This window comes from Acanthochromis polyacanthus, chromosome 15 (assembly GCF_021347895.1).
Source record: "Acanthochromis polyacanthus isolate Apoly-LR-REF ecotype Palm Island chromosome 15, KAUST_Apoly_ChrSc, whole genome shotgun sequence".
Lineage (NCBI taxonomy): Eukaryota > Metazoa > Chordata > Actinopteri > Pomacentridae > Acanthochromis > Acanthochromis polyacanthus.
Genome location: NC_067127.1, coordinates 517,078 through 537,481, shown reverse-complemented (window position 1 = coordinate 537,481; position 20,404 = coordinate 517,078). Strand labels below are relative to the sequence as shown.

The 20,404-nt window shown below is 43.4% G+C and overlaps 1 protein-coding gene across 1 annotated transcript in view; it reads right to left on the bottom strand.

Annotated features, from left to right (window-relative positions):
• Positions 1 to 20,404, bottom strand: part of ehbp1 (EH domain binding protein 1) — a 222,109-nt gene that overhangs the window by 124,300 nt on the left and 77,405 nt on the right. Inside the window, 3 exon segments of the mRNA XM_051960483.1 lie at positions 15,316 to 15,378; positions 15,410 to 15,575; positions 19,068 to 19,326. Coding sequence (XP_051816443.1) covers positions 15,316 to 15,378; positions 15,410 to 15,575; positions 19,068 to 19,326 — 488 coding nt within the window.

Genomic DNA, 20,404 nt, shown 5'->3' with positions numbered 1-20,404 from the left:
ACTCTGTGGAGAGAAAAGAGCTTCGTGTCGTTCCAATCTCACTTTGGAGGCTTCAAAGCAGTGTCAGGGAGTGTCAGATTTGAGGAGGTGTTGAATCTCATACTCTTTAAAACTTGTAATCCGCTCAAGGAGCCTACGGCAAAAAAAAAAAAAAGTCTACACATTCACACACACACATAAAACACACACACAGCACACATAAACACACACACACAGCACACATAAACACACATAAAAACACACTTCAATGGCAGCAGGATAAACACACGCTGTAAATGCAGATTCTAATGAAATGATGCTGAACAGAAAAGGTCATCAAACGCTGCTTTTATCCTCACCAGAGAATATTAAAACCTGTTCACACTAAGAGGACAAGGTCGGAGCTAAGAGGCCATCCATCCTGCTGCCGATAAACTCCTCTGATTGGCCGGTCTCCAGCCGCAAACAGCTCAATTACTTAATTGCAACTTCAATCAAAACAGGCAATTTGTTTAATCTGAGCTTTCTGCGCATTAGAAAAAATAAAACAGCACGATCACCTCGCATCATCTTAGCCATGAAATTGTGCTTTGGGATTTCAAACGTGGCCTCCATGAGAGCGAGAGGAGAGAAGTCCAATCAAAAGTTCAATTATGTAAATGGAGATGTGGAGAGGATGGAACAATGAGAGGAGAGGAGAGCGAATGTAGCGTGAAAAATAATACACATTAACATACAAAGGAAATATCACATTACTGCTGTAATCACACCGCACTGAGGAGAGCCGTGAGAGAACGTGTGTGCACGTGTGTGTGCACGCTCAGTTTTCTGTGTGAACAGGTGGAATGATGACAGTTTACACCTGAGAGCTCCCGCTGAACCGAACCTCCTACAGAGACGATGCTGGGCTGCACATTTATCCAGATAAATCCTTCCAGTGCAGCTTCATGCAATAAAACAACGTAGGAAATATGTAAATATGTTCATTATGATGGTGATTTACAGGGGAGGTTCAGCAGATATGCTTCCATCTAGCAGTCAACCCCAAGGCCAAGACAGAGGGCCTTTCGGCAGTTGGCTACCGAGATGTAAAATGCAAAAATCAGGAAAAGCTGTTTCCTTTTCCAGGACCATTTCTGCTTCCAAGGCCTATTCTGCTCCAGAGGCAGAACCAAGGAAAGGAAAAACACAGGAGAGAAAAAACACGGCTTTGAAACTGAAATAAAAACCATTCACTGAAAAAAAGAGGATGGAGTAAGAGAAATTGGAGGAGACAAAGGAGTGAGTGTGCCAGGCTGCAGCGTGCCCACTAAACGCATAACACCGGGGCGTAACATAGAGTAACACCGTGACGTAACGTGGAGTAACACCGGGACGTAACATGGAGTAACACCGGGACGTAACGTGGTGTAACACTGGGGCATAACATGGAGTAACACCGTGACGTAATATGGATTAACACCGGGACGTAACATGGAGTAACACCGGGACGTAACGTGGTGTAACACCGGGGCGTAACATGGTGTGACACCGGGGCGTAACATGGAGTAACACCGGGACGTAACGTGGTGTAACACCGGGGCGTAACATGGTGTAACACCGGGACGTAACATGGAGTAACACCGGGGCGTAACGTGGTGTAACACCAGGGCGTAACGTGGTGTGACAGCAGGGTGTAACATGGTGTAACACCGGGGCATAATGTGGTGTAACACCGGGGCGTAACGCGGTGTAACACCGGGGCGTAACGCGGTGTAACACCGGGGCGTAACATGGAGTAACACCGGGGCGTAACATGGTGTAACACCGGGGCGTAACATGGTGTAACACCGGGGCTTAACATGGTGTAACACCGGCAGGTAACATGGAGTAACACCGGGGCGTAACATGGTGTAACACCGGGGCGTAATGTGGTGTAACACCGGGGCGTAATGTGGTGTAACACTGGGGCGTAACGTGGTGTAACACTGGGGCGTAACGTGGTGTAGCACAGGGGCGTAACATGGAGTAACACCGGGGCGTAACGTGGTGTAACGACAGGGCGTAACCTTTCTTTCTCTCTTGGTGGTATAGCAGTGATGTCAGGGACTCAGCAGTTGCTAGCTGCTCCAGGGCAGAGCCAGACCTGGTGCCTGGACCAACGGCCCCCCTCCTCATCCGCGCTGGACACTGAAAATGAAAGCAGCAGCAGGTCTCCTCCCGCTATAGATGACATGCAGGCTGCAGAGGATAAAAACCCTCCTCTGGAATGTTTCCCGTCTCATCGGGCCAATTTTGCTGAAAACATTCAGGATGCCAACATTAAAAGATGTATCCTTAAGATGGGCCCATGCAGACCCAAAAGTCCATTTCCCACTGATAACAACAATCGATGTTTTTCGGACAGTTATTACACCTCTACCACTAAAGTTTGGATGAAACTTCCACGCAGCTGGCTGTGCTACTCCCCCAAATTAGACCGCTGTTACTGTGAGCCTTGCTGGCTTTTTGCCAACCGAAATGCCCCGTATTACAACAATGCATGGGTAAACGCCCCTTTTATTTTTGACTCTTCCCGTCACCGTTGCAACCCTTGAGTGTTCATTCTCTAAGCTAAAACTCATTAAAACACTTGAGGAGCAAGGGTAAGGGTTAACTCCACTGAGTAAACTTGCCATGTTGTCTATAGAGAATGAGAGAGCAAAGAAAATGGACATACAGAGCATCATGAACGAGTCCGCGGAGCGCAAGGCTCGTCGTAAGCCCTTCAAATAGTGGTGAGTAGGCCTATAGTACTTCACACTGAAATTGTGTTTGTGAACATGTGGGCAGCTGTGCCAGTTTTACTAAACTTTATAGCTACTGATACAGGCTCTGAGCTGAAATAGTTAAAGTGGGTGTCAAAATGATGCGGTCGCTATCCGTGGTGCTGAACTGCTTTGAATTTGTGTTGTTTTATTATGAGTGACCATATGGCCTAAAGTTTCTGTTGTTCTCTTGGTTTGTTATACTTCATGTCCGTTTGATGGACTTCTAAATGACAGTCGCTCCCTGTGGTGCCGAAGCTTGTAAGCCCCCCTGTTGCGGGCACGTGTATGTTGTAAAATTATGTTATGATGAGCTTTATTATTTGGGTTTAAAGGGCCCGGTCATTTGCCCCGCCCTTGGCCCGGCTCTGATTTGTTCCGCTAGTGGATACAGTTCATGACAGGAGGTGAGAATCAAACTTCAGTAGCGGTAGAGAATCTTACTGAAGTCGATGTTTTCTGTGATAACTTCTGCTGTTTGCTGAGGGACAATAAGTCTACGGGTGGACTGAAGATGATCCACTCTGCTCCATGTTTCCTTCTCTTCAGAGAATTCAGCCATCAGATTAGACATTTAAAACCCTGTGTCTATATTACAGAATCTAGGAAGAGGCTCCACAGGCCTCCCACAGCTTCCTCTTCCTCACCTCCTCATCTTCCTCAGATAAATAAAGGAGGAGGAGGAGGAGCATGTACTGCTCTTTTAAATCCATACATATTAATCTCTTAACTGCCATCTTCAACAAACAAATTAGTAAGGATCAGCTGATCCGATAGCACGACATTTATCAATGAATCTGAGACAGCCAACAAAAACTCATTAAGGAGAAAAGAAGGAGGAGAAGAGGAGGACCGGAGGAGAGGAGGAGGCCACTTTAGGAATTATGTTCTGCAGGTCAAGAAGAGGTGTGTGTGTTATAATATGTGTGTGTGTTAAGTGTGTGTGTGTTACTAAGTTATGTGTGTGTTGGAGGTGTTACTGCTGCAGTATTCCACCCTCTACTCCTCAGGTCCATCATCTAGAATGTGTGTTGTTAGGGTGTGTGTTATAATATGTGTGTGTTAATAGGTGTGTGTAGGGGTGTTACTGCTGCAGTATTCCACCCTCTACTCCTCAGGTCCATGGTCCAGCAGCGCTGGGCTCCAGGTGATGGGAGGGGTGATAGCACAGCCAATTAAAATGAACATAATTACAGAGTGGCCCCTTTGACTCCTGATCAGAATAAGCATGAATCAACACGCTGTTGGAGGAGGAGAGGTGGAGGGGAACGCTGCACAGAGGGAGGGGAAAGAGGCAGGAATATGACAAGAACATCCAGAACCAGAGGGAGGAGATGAGAATGAAGATGTTGAGGAGATCGGAGGACGAGAGGAACTGTGAGGATCAGATGATACGTTCTGGAGATGCTGGACTTCATCTCACATAAAACTAATATTAAGTTATAAAACATCTAATTCTGCTGTACTGCTTCCACCTCAACCCCTCTCTCTGTGATGTTCAAGTCTTCTTCAGTCTTTAGCCTGAAATTGTAAAAAGAAAAATAAGTAAAAATAAAAATGATAAACAAAATATAACCAAAATCCTTTTTTTAGCCAGAAAGTACAAAAACTAAAATAACTAAAAATAAAAATGACCAGATATAACAAGTTACACCATAAAAACTAAAAATTGCCAGAGTCTGATGCAAGGGTTTCAAACTGGTTCTCCAAATGTAAGATAATAAAAAAATAAGAAGAAGGGTTTTATCTTTAATAGTTCCTGAGCTATTGTAGTCCAATCATAGCCACAAAATTCATTCAGCAAAACAAAAAAAAGTGCTAAAAGTGGGTCGACGAGTAATTATATATTAATATTAACCTCAGAAAGTATTTTATGTTAATCTAAAATGTTCTAAGCATCTTTGATAAGAAGGTTAAACAGGAATAGTTATAAAATTCTGATATCTGAGATGGAATGACCTCCAAACATTCTTACAGACGGAGCACAAAGACTGATCTCTGGATCACAAGGAAGAAGACGAGGAGGATCAAAATACAGAAATCTATGTTCTAAGACCACAACAGAACGATCAGATGTTCTCCTGAGTCCCACAAAAGCTCTGAAGCCATCAGAGAAAACTCCACTCAGTATTTCCTGCAGCACATAAAAGCACACACCTGCATACCATCAGAGCTGGAGGGTTTATAAAGAGGCAATTAAAGCCTTATCACTGCTGCACTCGCTCTCCTTCCTCACACTCACACACACACACAGCAGTGCACATGTGTGTGCACGTACACTCACACACTTTAAAAGACAAATCACTGACTAATTCATAAGATACTTCCTTTTTTAAATTATGGAGAACGGTTGGTTTAATTCAATTAAATCGTAGCGGGGCCACTTAAAGCTGACAGGAGGAGCTTTGGTCTGAGAGCTTCTTAGAAGATGTAGGGGGTCTCAGAGCTCTGGAGGTCCAAGGAGTCCTCAAGTGCACTGACCTCTATCTCGTGGCCCGAAGCCCCTTAAAGCTCACCCCAAAAAGCCTGGATCCTTCTGGTTTAAGCCCACACACACCTGGAGGAGAGGCAGATTAAGGCCAGATTAAGATAAAGTTACCCCTTCTCCGGCCGCTATGTCATTCAAACCGCTGGGCTCTGAGGACACACCAGACAAAAAGGTTTGGTTCATTCACATAAACGCATACACACACACACACACACACACACACAAAGGAGTTCTGGTCATCCTCATAAGCCCTATTAGTCTGCTATAGAGCCTCTCATAGCAGACATCAATCATGGAGGGATTAGTCAATTCCCTCTCTGAACGAGCAGCCAGGGAAACTTCCTTCAACTCCATAGCAGCTCTCGTTCTTTCAGAGATTACACAGCGATTTGTTTTCATTTTGTTCATCTTCATCGTTTTCTGTTTGACTTGCTTTTCATTTCTCTCTCTCCTGCTCGGCGTCTCCCTCTTTTCCTGCATGCAGCTTGTGAGGTAATCCTTGGCAGATAAAACTAAAGAGGACTTACCAAAGGCAGATTACAAGCGGCGCTTTGCGGAAGGCCTTTTACACCAGCCGGCGGTATTCAGAGAACGAGCTCTTCGCAGCGCTTAACTTGTGAACTCGACATGCACCCAACAGAGGAAGAGGTGGAAAAATGATACCCGCATTACAGAAACTGGATCAAAATAGATCCTCACAACACACAGGAACACACATTAGAGCACACAACACACACAGGAACGCACATTAGAGCACACAACACACACAGGAACGCACATTAGAGCACACAACACACACAGGAACGCACATTAGAGCACACAACACACACAGGAACGCACATTAGAGCACACAACACACACAGGAACGCACATTAGAGCACACAACAAACACAGGAACGCACATTAGAGCACACAACACACACAGGAACGCACATTAGAGCACACAACACACACAGGAACGCACATTAGAGCACACAACACACACAGGAACGCACATTAGAGCACACAACACACACAGGAACGCACATTAGAGCACACAACACACACAGGAACGCACATTAGAGCACACAACACACACAGGAACGCACATTAGAGCACACAACACACACAGGAACGCACATTAGAGCACACAACACACACAGGAACGCACATTAGAGCACACAACACACACAGGAACGCACATTAGAGCACACAACACACACAGGAACGCACATTAGAGCACACAACACACACAGGAACGCACATTAGAGCACACAACACACACAGGAACGCACATTAGAGCACACAACAAACACAGGAACGCACATTAGAGCACACAACACACACAGGAACGCACATTAGAGCACACAACACACACAGGAACGCACATTAGAGCACACAACACACACAGGAACGCACATTAGAGCACACAACACACACAGGAACACACATTAGAGCACGCAACACACACAGGAACGCACATTAGAGCACACAACACACACAGGAACACACATTAGAGCACGCAACACACACAGGAACGCACATTAGAGCACACAACACACACAGGAACGCACATTAGAGCACACAACACACACAGGAACACACATTAGAGCACACAACACACACAGGAACACACATTAGAGCACACAACACATACGTGTGTCTCCTTTCATGGCTGCAGTGGAGAAAACTGACATGGGAACAGCAGCTGAAGACGTTCTGATTTTAGATTTCATAGAAAATGATTAAACACAACATATCTCTGTTATTAAACACATCAATGCCTGCAGCTCTGGGAGACTTCGTGCATCAAGTCGTAACTCCGTTCTTCTAGGGACACACCGATTATCAGCCTGGTTGATATATTATTTTCTGATTATCTGTATTTTATTGGCAGACTATCGATATATTTAATGCTTCAGTCACCGCTCTCTGTCTGTCGTCACTCTCTGCTCTCAGAAATGTCTGTGAAGCTGAAAAACTGAACAAGAAACACACAAACCAGAAAATTAGCCTCTCTCACAGTGGCTAAGGCTATGCTAACAGCTAGCGGCTAAGTGGCTGTCCAACATAAAACGTTTTATTTTTCCTATGTATGGAAACTTATGGTCCACCCTTTATATCGGTTCCGGGTATCGATTCTAAAAAAACACAACAGGTCGGTCGATTCGAACTTTCTTCTTCTCTGGATGTCAAAGTTAGTTGATCAAACAAACACCAAACCTGGAAGTCACTCCTTTAACTGTTGGCTCAAACAGCTGAAGCTGCTCAGTACTCGGTCACATCTTTACCTTCCTCTTAACCTGATGACAGCGATGCCCTGCAGTCAGGAAGCCCAACGATTGGACCTAAACCATGAGAAGAAGAAGAAACTCTCCCACCAGATCCAATGACAGGGCACTCAGAGAGCTGAGGAGGGGTCCACGCTGGGAGAGGTAATGATTTAGCCTTCCTCTCTCAGGGATTATTCTCCTAATATTACAGCTTATGGAAAGGCCGGCGTGGCCAAAGGAGCCACTGAAGCTTCAATGCTTTGGTCTCAGACGGCCGCTATGCCCGTTCCCCCACCAACGCCGATGCCAAGCTCTGAAATTTAAGAGACAACAGTCTCGTGATCCGTCGCTTTAACCCGACAATATAGACTCGCCATACAAACCTCCGGATAGATTTCACCCTGAACCTTCATCAGAACAGATCAATGTTTTCCTGCTTCTACTAAACTGCAAAGAAAAGCAACACAGTAATTTTAATTTAAGATCTGACAGTGACCGTCTGTTAAACTCATACAGCTACATGTAGGATAACAGAAGAAAAGCAGTGCTGGAAAGAGTAAAAAGAAACAAAATATAAGAGCGACGTACTAGTGAAATAAAATAAGTAATCTAAAACGAGGTTGGAATACAGCAGTAAAAACAACACTACTAATTACACTGAGGTCATAAATCATATCACACATGAAACTAAACGAGATGGAAAAACTGCATCTAAACTGACATATTCCTCATTTTTCCCATTTTGAAACTGAAATGTTACTTGATACTGAAACTGATATTAAACTATTGAGAAAAGTAAAACTGCAGATGATATTATGACATAAATATTAATGTTCAGATCAAAGTGTTCAGTGCTTCAGCTGTTTATGTAAACTGTAATGTGTACATTAATTATCTGAAGCAACAAACACATTCAGAAGACCAGCAGAGTCTTCACAATGAGGCTGTAAATATCAAGAATATGACTGATTCCTTCTGTAAAACTTCATTTTTAACTGAAACAATCAGCACCAATGTGAATTAAAACTCTAACGCAGCGTCTTGACAGCTATAAATATGTATAAATATAAACGGTTCAGAAACATCTGAGACTCTGTGTGAGGGAATGTCAAACTTATCAGAAGAGATGAAATAACTTGGTCCAGGATATAACGATAAGAAGACGGGAGACCTTAGAGGGGCAGAGATCAGAAGACATCAGATGACTGTCCTTGTCTCTTGGGCTCTCCTCCGTCCTCCAAAAGCATCCCTCAGTCGTCACGGTAACCTCAGAAACACTTCACAGAGCCGACGCGGTCCTCGCCTGCCGCCAACCTCGGTGAAAGCTAATTAAGAAACATGGCAGCCTTCTGCGAACTCAATTAAATAATGTTAATTTATTCTAATTTCAATTTGGAGGTAGTCTGAACTGAAGGAGGGGCGGCGAAGACAAAGTCTGGGAGAAGAAGGAGAGCTGTGGCCTCTGCCTCCCCCTCCGGCTCTGCAGCTCTCACAACCAGCAAACTCCATTTAATTTCAACCTTTTCATTAACATTAGCAATCACTGCAGCCCTCCACCTGAAGGGGAGGAAGAAAACACACCTCTGGAAGAAAGGAAGCACTGTTTGCTTCTGTGTGTCACACATGAAAGCAGATGGAGGGGAATAGCAGGAACACCATGTTAGATTATACTTAAAACTCATTATTTTACCTTTTTACTACAGTTTAACCCTCAAGCAACCAAGCTGTTTTAGCCACTAAAATGACCGACTGGGCTCATTTATGACCCACTATATGTTACACAGGAATACGTCTACTTTAGTGCCGCTTTTTGTGCTTTCTTACCTATTCCACTCCACTGCATTTTAAGATGGATATTCTAAAGTAACCTTCTTTTATTATTCATGGATTTTAATCATTTTTGACTCAGAGCTAAAGTAAAACCAGATGAACAACATGATGCATTGTAAGAACGCAATAACATTTATTTAGACACGCTTTGTCTGCCACGTCTTTTAAAACTTTATTCCTTTTGTTTCCTCAATAGTAAATCAAAAGCACATAAAAACAAAATCTACACAAACATCTTGTCTGTATGTGTGCGATGTAACATGCAGAGAAGTATTTAGATTAGGGGCGGCTGTGGCTCAGGGGGCAGAGCCGTTCGTCCAATGCAGACACTTTACCCACCTGAGCTCCAGTGCTGCCACTTCCACTGCTGTATGAATGTGTATGCTGTGTAATGTTGGTGGTGGTCAGAGGGGTTGTAGGAGTGGATTGGCAGCCAGTCAGTCTGCCCCAGGGCAGCTGTGGCTAAAAATGTAGGTCTGCCAGCTATAGTGCAACACACTGAAATATAGCGATTAGAGGTAGAAATAATAAATAAAACTAAGGCCTACAATAGTGAAAAACCTACACATCTTTCTGGGTCATAAGTGACCCCAGACAAGTTTCCATTATCCTTGTCACACCAGTAGGCCGATCTCTACAAAAAACTATGAGCAGCTGTAGGACAAGTAGATTGACAAATTCATGGTAGGAAACATTTTTCAGATAAAAGATATAAAAAAGGCAAATATAATTATATGGCTGGGGTCATAAATGACAACACTCGGTTGCTTGAGGGTTAAACTAGGAGAGCTGAGAATAACAAAAGAGATTTCAAAAACTAAGGAAGCTAAAATATGTAATAAAATTCTGCAAAAACAGTCAACAATTAAACCATATATTGGATTATCAAACCGCATGGAAGTAAAGAGTGAAAACGCTGAACAGTTTCTAAGATTCCTGGAGAAGATATTAAGACGATGCAGAACTTTAGGCTCTAACTTTTCTCCACAGACAAACGCCAGCTTCCAACTTTTCTTTATATGAAAATAAGGCAAATAATTCATGAAGCGGAAACTCTGATGAAAATCCAAAGATCAGCGCATCTAAGTGTAGAGCGGTCTGAATAGAGATGAAAAAGGAGGAGCAGGGAGGGATCACTGCAGAAATCAGCCCCAGGGAGAAGAGATGGACTGAATCCGACCAGACGGAGCTCACAGCCCGCCCAACAGGAACTCCCTGTGTTCATTTAAATTAATCCCACAGACGTTCTCATCCCTCCAGCTCCTTCACAGACACTAAACTCCACGCATTCGAGGATCTATATCTCCCAGACGGGGCGACGTACAGACACACTGGCATGAGACTCAAGCAGCACTTCCACCAACTGGGAGACAAATCTCAGATAGAAACGGAAAATATGCAGAGGTAGCTCAATATTCAAAGACTAGAGTTGTATTTGTGAATCCTAGATGGCGACAACAGTTAAAGAAGCACATTCAAGTAAAAGTAAAGGCATGACTTAATCTGGTCAAACTGACCGATCAGCTGATAGAGAATAAACCTGAAGACTACATCACTGTCCTGTCTTCATTTAGTCCTAAAGTAAAGACATGAATGACCAAACGGAGGACGGTACTGAACTAAACAAACAGACCTCTGTTTCTACTGCTATGCAATGACAACCGGTTTTTATTTTTTTCATAATTGCAGCTTGACAGAGACTAAAAACCACAAAAATAGGAACACTGCAGAAAGTCCATGAATCAACCACAAAGCAGAAGCAAAAACAGACCGCCAGTGTAACGCTACAGACCTGAAAAAGCTCGTCTGTAAAGATCTTTCAAACGTGGGCCGGTGCAGCCAACATGTCCAGCTTTACAGCTTCACAAAGCCAACTGACTATTCTGACAAATGCAAAGAGCTAAAGGCTAGTGAAAGGTACATATGACATGAATATATGATGTCCATGTTCTGAAACAGAAGTCAAGCCAACATGGAAAACATCTCGATAAGCAAACAACGCATTCTCACTGAGAGAGGAAACTCCTGTTACTGAAAACTGTTTAAATAAAAAAACTGTTTTAAAAAAAAGAAAACTGTTTAAATCAGGTGTTTGTAGATGAACACCAGCAGCTATGAAGATCTACTGAACTCCTGCAGAAGGTGAACTAAAGGACTGCAGCTTTTATATCTGTGAGAATTTAACACTTTATAAGCAGACATGAAGCGCTGGTCTTTAAAACCCTACAGCTCTACATGGATATTAAAATATAGGAACACTGTGGAACAATAATTCAGTCCTGATGTTTCTGGTTTCTGTTCACATCCTCATATTATTCCATTACTGTCCGCTGTGGTCTCAGTGTATTTAGCCGTTACTGTATCAGAGTCATACCTGTGGCATCATATCAGCACTAAGGTATTATTTGCCGTCTGTTATGTTTCCTGAACAGTAAAACAAAGGCTGCTGCTTGTGTATTTAGCCCTCCATCCACTGACCCTGCATACTAAACCTCTCTCAGCTCCCTCTGTGGGTTTGTTTCCATGAACTGCTGGTGCTGAACGTTCTTCCACTGGCAGCCGTCCAGCGCTCAGCCTCTGTTAGGGCTTAATGTAAATCCATCTATACGTGTAATACCTGTGCATGGAGGAAGTGGGCGCACGCCATATGTCCTGTAGATGTCCTGATTCTCCACAGGCTGCTACTGAAGAGGGCAGTTTTAATGCAATGACAAGGAGGATCAAACACAGCTAAGTTTAAAACTCCATCTGCTCCAGAGGATTCATTCCTGAAAGAGGCCAAAGTATGAATCTGTTTTAGAATAAAGGAGTATTTCTGATGATTCTTCTTCCTCACTGCTATCATCCGGACTAATTCTTGCAAAAGTTCTAGTTTTCTTTGGACCAGAAGCATCAGTGGAGGCTCATTCTTTAGTGGAACAACAGGACCAAACATTCAAATGCTGCTCTTCTGTTACCTCTGCTAGGAGTAAATGTAAATGGATGTAAGACATGTTAATCTCTTTCGGTTAGCAAAGGCCAGATTTCATTTAAAAAAACTCATACGAGACATCTGAAACCCCTCAGGGCAGGTTGTAAACGTATAACTGAATATGGAGACTTTCAATATATCAATTTCTATTCACTTCCTGAGATTAGAGCCGGCCGTGTGTGTTTATCTCAGCTCCACACACATGAAGAGCCTCTAAAATACAACGGAAATGCAGAAAACACACCTTGAACCGCCGTCTATGGTGGAGTAGAGGTTAGAACAGCCCCAGAACATGTGCACTGAGCCGTGGGCACAACACAAACTACAGGAACAGATTCATGCACGTAGCCGAGCGCACATTTACACTCAGTGCACGTCTGTAGTGTGGGGATGTGTTGGTTCTGTCTTGGCCTCTCATAGTGGGAATGTCTCCTCTTAATCCTCTCTGACTTCATACATTCAAAGGTCATCTCTCAGCCCATGTGTAGGCTGCGGCGTGCACGTGTAGGCTGCGGCGTGCACGTGTAGGCTGCGGCGTGCACGTGTAGGCTGCGGCGTGCAGGTGTAGGCTGCGGCGTGCACGTGCAGGCTGTGGCGTGCACGTGTGTCACGGTGCTCGGTGTGAATCAGAAACCTATTCACACTGGATGTATATGTCAACACACCCTGTCGGTCCCTGTTTACTGTGAACGTCCCGTTATTCTGCTGTCCTCCAGCCTCCATCCATCCTCTCCCTCCATTCTCTCCCTCCCTCCCTCCATCCTCTCCCTCCATTCTCTCCCTCCTCCCTCCATCCTCTCCCTCCATTCTCTCCCTCCCTCCATCCATCCTCTCCCTCCATTCTCTCCCTCCCTCCATCCATCCTCTCCCTCCATTCTCTCCCTCCTCCATCCATCCTCTCCCTCCATTCTCTCCCTCCCTCCCTCCATCCTCTCCCTCCATTCTCTCCCTCCCTCCCTCCATCCTCTCCCTCCATTCTCTCCCTCCCTCCATCCATCCTCTCCCTCCATTCTCTCCCTCCCTCCATCCATCCTCTCCCTCCATTCTCTCCATCCTCTCCCTCCCTCCACCTTCCAATCCTAATTGTTTATTTTCTCCACCCTCCCTCCTCCACCCTGAGCTCCAGAGGCCGGGGCATCTCTGGGCGAAGTGTGGCCCACCACAGGCCACTGGCTCTGGTAATTAAAGTGGTTTAGGCCCCTCACCCACGGTCACAGGAAGCTGCAGCTGGGTGATAAAAGCAGTGTGCTGTAATTACATGGACGGCCAGCGTCAGTGCCCAGCGACACTAAAACACTCAGCAGCTGCACGTGTGTGGAGGAAACTGTAGGGCTGCCATGTTGGAGACACACGTGTGTGTGTGTGTGTGTGTGTGTGTGTGTGTGTGTGTGTGTGTGTGTGTGTGTGTGTGTGTGTGTGTGTGTACAGGGGGTCAACACCCCCTTGTGATCGCTCTGCTGTAGTTAAGCCCCCTGTGTTTAAGCCCCACACAGACTCATTACACACACACACACACATACACACACACACACACACACACACACACACACACACACACAGTTTTAACCCCACACCCCCACAGCCAATCATTCCCCACCAGTGGTCTGCCTCCTGCTGTGAGTGTGTGTGACCATCATCCATTTAATTAGAACAGCCATGATTTACCTAATTTAAATAAATAAATAAACATACGAAAACACCCCAATAAACAAATACCTATATTCAAATGAGGCCCGCTGAGCATCAAGAATGGGCCAGGAGATGAGACCGTGCAGGCGGAAAGAAAGCTAATGTAAGGACCACTGGACGTGGACACACACACTGATACACACACACACACTGACACACACACACACACTGATACACACACACACTGACACACACACACACACACTGATACACACACACACACTGAAACACACACACACACTGACACACACACACACTGACACACACACACACTGACACACACACACACACACACACACTGATACACACACACACACATTTATAAGAAGACATTCTGAAAGCAGCCTGAAGGATGAATGTGTGAATTCTGTTATAAATCGACCATCTATGACTACAAGCAGCTTCCCAGCACAGGCAGGGACAGAAATCAAACGGAGAAATCAGAAATCCTTCATTGTTTGCTGAATTTAATCAGAGGCAGAACTCAGATTAAACTGTAGAGTTCAGAGGGATCTCCGTCAGACCAGCAGCAGAAAAAAGCTAAAAAGAAATATTATCACATGGATCCTGTGTTTCGGACCAGGATCACACCTGAACACCTGTTTGGTTTCAGTCCACATGGTTCTCATGGAGAATGAAGAAAAGGAGAAGCAGTGGAGGCAGAAGAAGAAATGAAAGGTAGTAAAGCAAAGCAGAAACAGAAGTAGTAAAAAAAAGTAGTACATAAAAGCAGGTAGGAGAAGAAGCAGAGCAAGAAAAAGTAGTAAAAGAGGACCTGAAAGAAGAAGAAAAAAAATAGTAAGAGAAGACAAAGTAGGAGCTGTAGAGCAAGAAGAAACAGAAGAAAAAGAGGAAACATGAAATATATGAAGAAGAAAACTATGAAGTAGTTGTAGAAGGAGTAAGAGTAGAAGAAGAAATAATAGTAGAAGAAGAAGAAGAAGAGAAAAAGAGGAAAAAAGAAACAGAGGAAGAAATTTTCTTCTTTTTGGTCTAACTTACAATGTACTTACTGGAAAAGGAAGTTCATCTCCTCTACCTTACCAGCCTCTACCATTATCACTGATCACATTAGTAGTTTATTTTATACTAAATAAACAGAAACATCTACCTTACCAGCCTCTACCATTATCACTGATCACATTAGTAGTTTATTTTATACTAAATAAACAGAAACATCTACCTTACCAGCCTCTACCATTATCACTGATCACATTAGTAGTTTATTTTATAATAAATAAACAGAAACATCTACCTTACCACGTGTGTTCCTGTCAGGAGGATAAAATGAGGTGAATATTTCCCAGAGAAGCTGCTTACCTTGGGGGAAGAGGAGGCCAGCTCTCTGACCATCACTGCTGCCACCGGACCGGACCCCATCGGACCGGACCCCACCAAAGCCGGGCCCCATCGACTGGACCTTCTCCCTGTCTGGACCGGAGCTGGGCCTGTGGGGTGGAGGGCTGGGGCTGGGGCCTGGAGGTGGAGGAGCTCTCCTCTTCTGGCTGCTGCCCACATCTACAGAAGATCCACCAGCAGGTCCAGGACCGGAAGCTCTGGGCTCATAGAACGGATTGGATCTGAACAGGAGGGAGAGAAGGAGATGAAGGAGAGCAGGACCAGACAAACTATTTATCTTTACCCCTCATCAGTACATGTGGTCAAACCTATTCATCCGTACACTTATTGTCCATCTGGACCCCGGTAGTATTTCATCTGTCTCATATTTCTGTACCTGTCCAGATCTTCTCAATGGATATTTTCCTAAAACATTATGTGTGCTGCTTACAGTATTAGTATTAGGCCCTCCCATGCAAGAAACTTTTGAAATTTAAAGGCTGAAATGGTGCATTCTGGTGAACTCTGACACCTAGAATTCTTTAAACATGAAGGCTTAAAAAAATGTCTGTATGGGACCTTCTAGGCACCCCCCAAAAACAGCACAAAGTCATATTAATGTGATGAAACCAAATATTTATACTGGATTCAAATTTGAATGAGCCACATGAAGTCATCACTGTGTGTGCTTTCTGATCGACCATGGGAGTGAGCCTCTTCTGTTGAGGAACTTGTGGGGCAATGCCACTGGGTTGTTGCACGTACACACTACTGATCCCGTATGTTTGGTCCTGTTGGTTTTTTTTTCCTCATCGAATTTGGGCGATTCACGTTGGGTCTCAAAATTGATACCTCGATACGCGAATTTTTGTGTATCAGCGACCAAATAACATGCCTGAAAACTGTCTACAAATATAATAGAGAAGCACAAAACAAACACATATGCATAGCAAACATTAAAACATCTTCCCAGGAACACCGCTGCATTCATAAACCAATTCTTCATTAAGTTCTATTTCATTGATCACCAACCATTCTGAGTCATTTTTTTTAAAGAAAAAGTCTAAATTCTCTGAATCAACCTTTTTAATTTTAAATATTTTCTGGATATTTAACTGAAAATGTTCTTGTTGTAGACAGAAAGAGACATTTAAAGTCATCATGTTGGGCTTTCAGAAGCACAGATGAACATTTATCTTGATTTTCTAACATTTTATAGACCAAACATCAAATCAGTTAATCGAGAAAATAACAATTAGCTGCAGCCCTCATATAGAATTATCAAGATATTTAGGAGTATTTAAACATATCTGTGGCTATAGTTCCTCAGTAATTACTCCCTGGAAGCAGAGGCTTGTCATACAATGAGCAGCACACAGCAGAGGAAAGCTCATAGAAGATGCAGGTGCTCTGAGGTCAGGACTGAGCGACCTCATATCCTCGCTGTCCAATGTGGACTAATGACAGACGGGAGCTCTGAGACGGACGCACCACCGTGCACGGAAACACACACACACACACACACACACACACACACCAGTGTTATGACATCGAGGCAAGCTGTGGGTCTGAAAGCAGATCACGGCCTGAAGACATTCACTCAGCATGCTGAAGCTATTCTAAACAAACAGACAGAAGAAGCTGACTGACTAGGTATCTGTCTGAAAGAGGAGGTTGGAGCTGCTCAGTGTCCATCTAAGCACACAGCAAGACCAAGTGAAGAAAAGAAGAGCAGGCAGCTCTAACAGAGCAGCTCTGGCTAAAAGACATGTGAAAGGACTCCAGTCTAAACACTGCTCTGCCCTCTTGAACCCTCTATTCTGCAGGGAACTGCTCCTGATGTAAGAGACAGAGGAAAAGAAAGCCCAGTCAATAACCTGCCTGTCTGTGGACAGCTGAAACATACGGATATCTGTGACGGTTTCACTCAACAGCCTGAACCAAGACGCTTCACATTTACAATTTAGACACGGCTGTCAGAGACGAGTGGTGGAACGTTTCTCTGGAAAGATCCTCATTAAATAAAGTCTGGTTACCTATCACATGTTAAAGACAGAGAAACTTCACGTCAACAGCTTGGTTAAGGTCTTCCAGGAGTATTATAAGACTTTATTGGTTTAAACAGATGCTAATGGTCTCTGCTGTGATTCATGTCCACAGTCCCTGTAGAAATAAACTAAATAAACTCATTTATGTAAATGCCATGACTACAGCTTTAGTTGTTTCAAACCTTCTAACAGAACAGAATCACTTCATTTTTACAAGTCCAAACCTCATCCATCACATTAACAGATGAGCACACAGGTAAATGTACTTTAAACTGTGTTTTAGGGAAGTTTTTTCCAAATTCCAGGAATAACGCTGGTTGTAAAAACATCACAGAGCAAAAACACAGTTTGTCTAAATCACACCTTCCTCGTTCTCTTTGCTCTGGAATTTAACATTAATTACAAACTGAAGGTCAGATTAATGAGACTAAATAATAAAAGGTGACTAAACGTTAACAGGAGCTGCAGTCTACTTCGTTGCTTCCAGCTGTTTGATTCTTTTCTCTTAATTTTATTAAACACCTGAAACATCAGACAGCAACAGGATTAATATGAGCGTTTTCTAAGGGGTATGGGTTGTGTGGATTTACTAATAATTATAAATTATTTAGACTTCTTTGGTATTAAACTGACTGTGTATAACAAAAGAGCTCCAAAGAATAATAGCAGATCCCTGTTTGGTAGAACATCTGTGTACCAAACCACTTTTGTCATCATTAAAACTTACTGAGGTGCACAAAGACGTCTTCTTCTGTCTGCTTTAAATGTTTTTTTTAATTCTAAACTCATACCTTTCCCTTTAAGTTCTGCATAAGTTGATCCAAAAGAAAGAAAATCTAAATTCTCCGACAGTTAAAGCTCTGTTCTCTACTAAAATAGCTTTTTTTAATGTCACCAAACTAAACTGGAATCACTGAAGGGAACAGAAAAAGGAAAGAATGGAGCAGGAAGGAAGTCAGGATGAAAGAACAGCGAGGAGAAATAAAAATAAACAGGGAGGAAGTTCAGGAGAATGAAAGAGGGAAAGTATGGAAGGAGGGAGGCAAAGAATGAAGGAGGAGGGAGACGAGGTTAAAGAATGCAGTGAAACAACAGAGGCCTTGTTGCCTCGTCATTTCACCTGTTCAGCTACGAGTTCCCTCTGTAAGGAGGTCTGACAGGAACCGAACCAGAAAGTTCTACTGGTAGAGGATAAAGCAGAAACCTAGCAGGAAGTGGAACTATTTCAATTAGAAAAATTGAAACTAACACTTTCTGTCCCCAAGGTCTGCACCGTCTTTGGACGGAATTTCTTTCAATTTGCTGCAGCGACTGATTGGAATTCCCTCCAAAAATCTCTGAATCTGTCATCACTTCCATCACCATACATTTCAACCAGTAGACCCTTTCTGACCACTGCATATGTCGAATGTTTTCATTAAATTTCTAGCATTAATTTAGGGTGTTTTAACCTATGTTTAAACACTTGTGTGTAATCTTTAGCATGTGTATTGTTTTTTATCTTTCTTCCTGCTGGGGCCTCCGGACAATCATTTTCTGTAAATTAGAAATTGTTAGATGTTGAAAATAAAGAATGTTTTTAAAAAGTTTCAAGCACATGCTGCTTGTTAACAGTATTCTGGTATTCATCATCAAACCCACACATTATTCTGTCAGATAACTAACATAACATGGATAAAGTCTTACTCGTCCAGCTCCTCCTCCTCGGTGTGAGACGTGTCGGCGTACAGGTATTTGCTCATGTCAACGGGTCGAACTCCTTTCCTCTGTCTGGGCTTGGGAGGTTCTGGGTCCGGCGGGGAGTCCTGCTCCGGTTCATCAAACGGGTTCCCTGGAGGAGCGTCGGTCTCCGGTTGGTCCGGCTCATTGAATGGGTTGGAGGAGTCGTGGTCATAGAAGGAATCATCATCAACCTGCTGCATTAAGGCCGGCTGGACTGGAGGTTCTGGTAGAGGCAGAGGAAAGCTTTGGTAGTCAGTAGTTAGTTTAGTTAGTTAGTAGCTAGTTATCTCTGCGTTAAAGAGCTGAACAGCAGACAGGAACCCAAATAAAGAGACTGTAGCTCTGGGATTAGCTGAGCAGATGTTGACATCCATCTCCATGTATTTAATAGGATCCATTCATGTTCATTCAACAGAACTGAGGAAATATGTGTCTTTGATTCTGTTTAGTCTTTATTCAATGGTTTTTATAACCCAAAGCTGAGTTCTGTAAAACATTTTAGCTAAATTTTGAGAACTCCAAATGTTCTCAGTCCTGGGAATTTCTGGTTAACTCAGGCTCAATATTTCCAGATATTCCAGATAAAAATAGTTTCCATTAGATCCAAATGATCGTAAGTCTTCAGCAGAGGACATTTTTTAAATTACTGGTACCAATGAAGTGGAAGGAGGAGGGTACTGTGGCACCAGAATGTTCCTGTAAGTGTATATATATGAATTTATTCAGATTTTCCACAGAAAATACCGTCTTTGGTTGATATTTTCTCCATTTGTGAGGTCTCTAACATCAGCAGGAAATGATGTAGGGTAAATACAGGAAACCACGGTTCCAGTTTGTTGATATTTAGATGAAATGAACGCTCACAGGACTCACAGCACATAAACTGGTGTATACAGATGTTATTATATGTGCAGTTAAAAACTGCCTCCATTTGTCTTCATATTGAAACTGAACAACATATGAAGCGGATTCTAAGACTTATTGTATATTTAAAACAACAAAGAAGGTAAAATCCAACATCAGATCAAAGACAACTTAAATAAACTAACCAGCAGCAGAATGTCACCCAAACAGAATACTACCTCACCTGTCTGCTCAGGTGTTCACACAATAATATTGGTTTAGTCGTCTGAGAGGACTGAAGTCTGCCACACGTGATTAAACACATTCACGGTCTGTGAGCGTCCAAAACAGCAGCTTCACTGCTTGTTGTCCTGCTGACCTTCTCTAAAACTAAACTTTTATTGTGGCAACAGCACTCAGATCAGGTCCTAGAGCTACAGACCATAACCAGCCAGCCT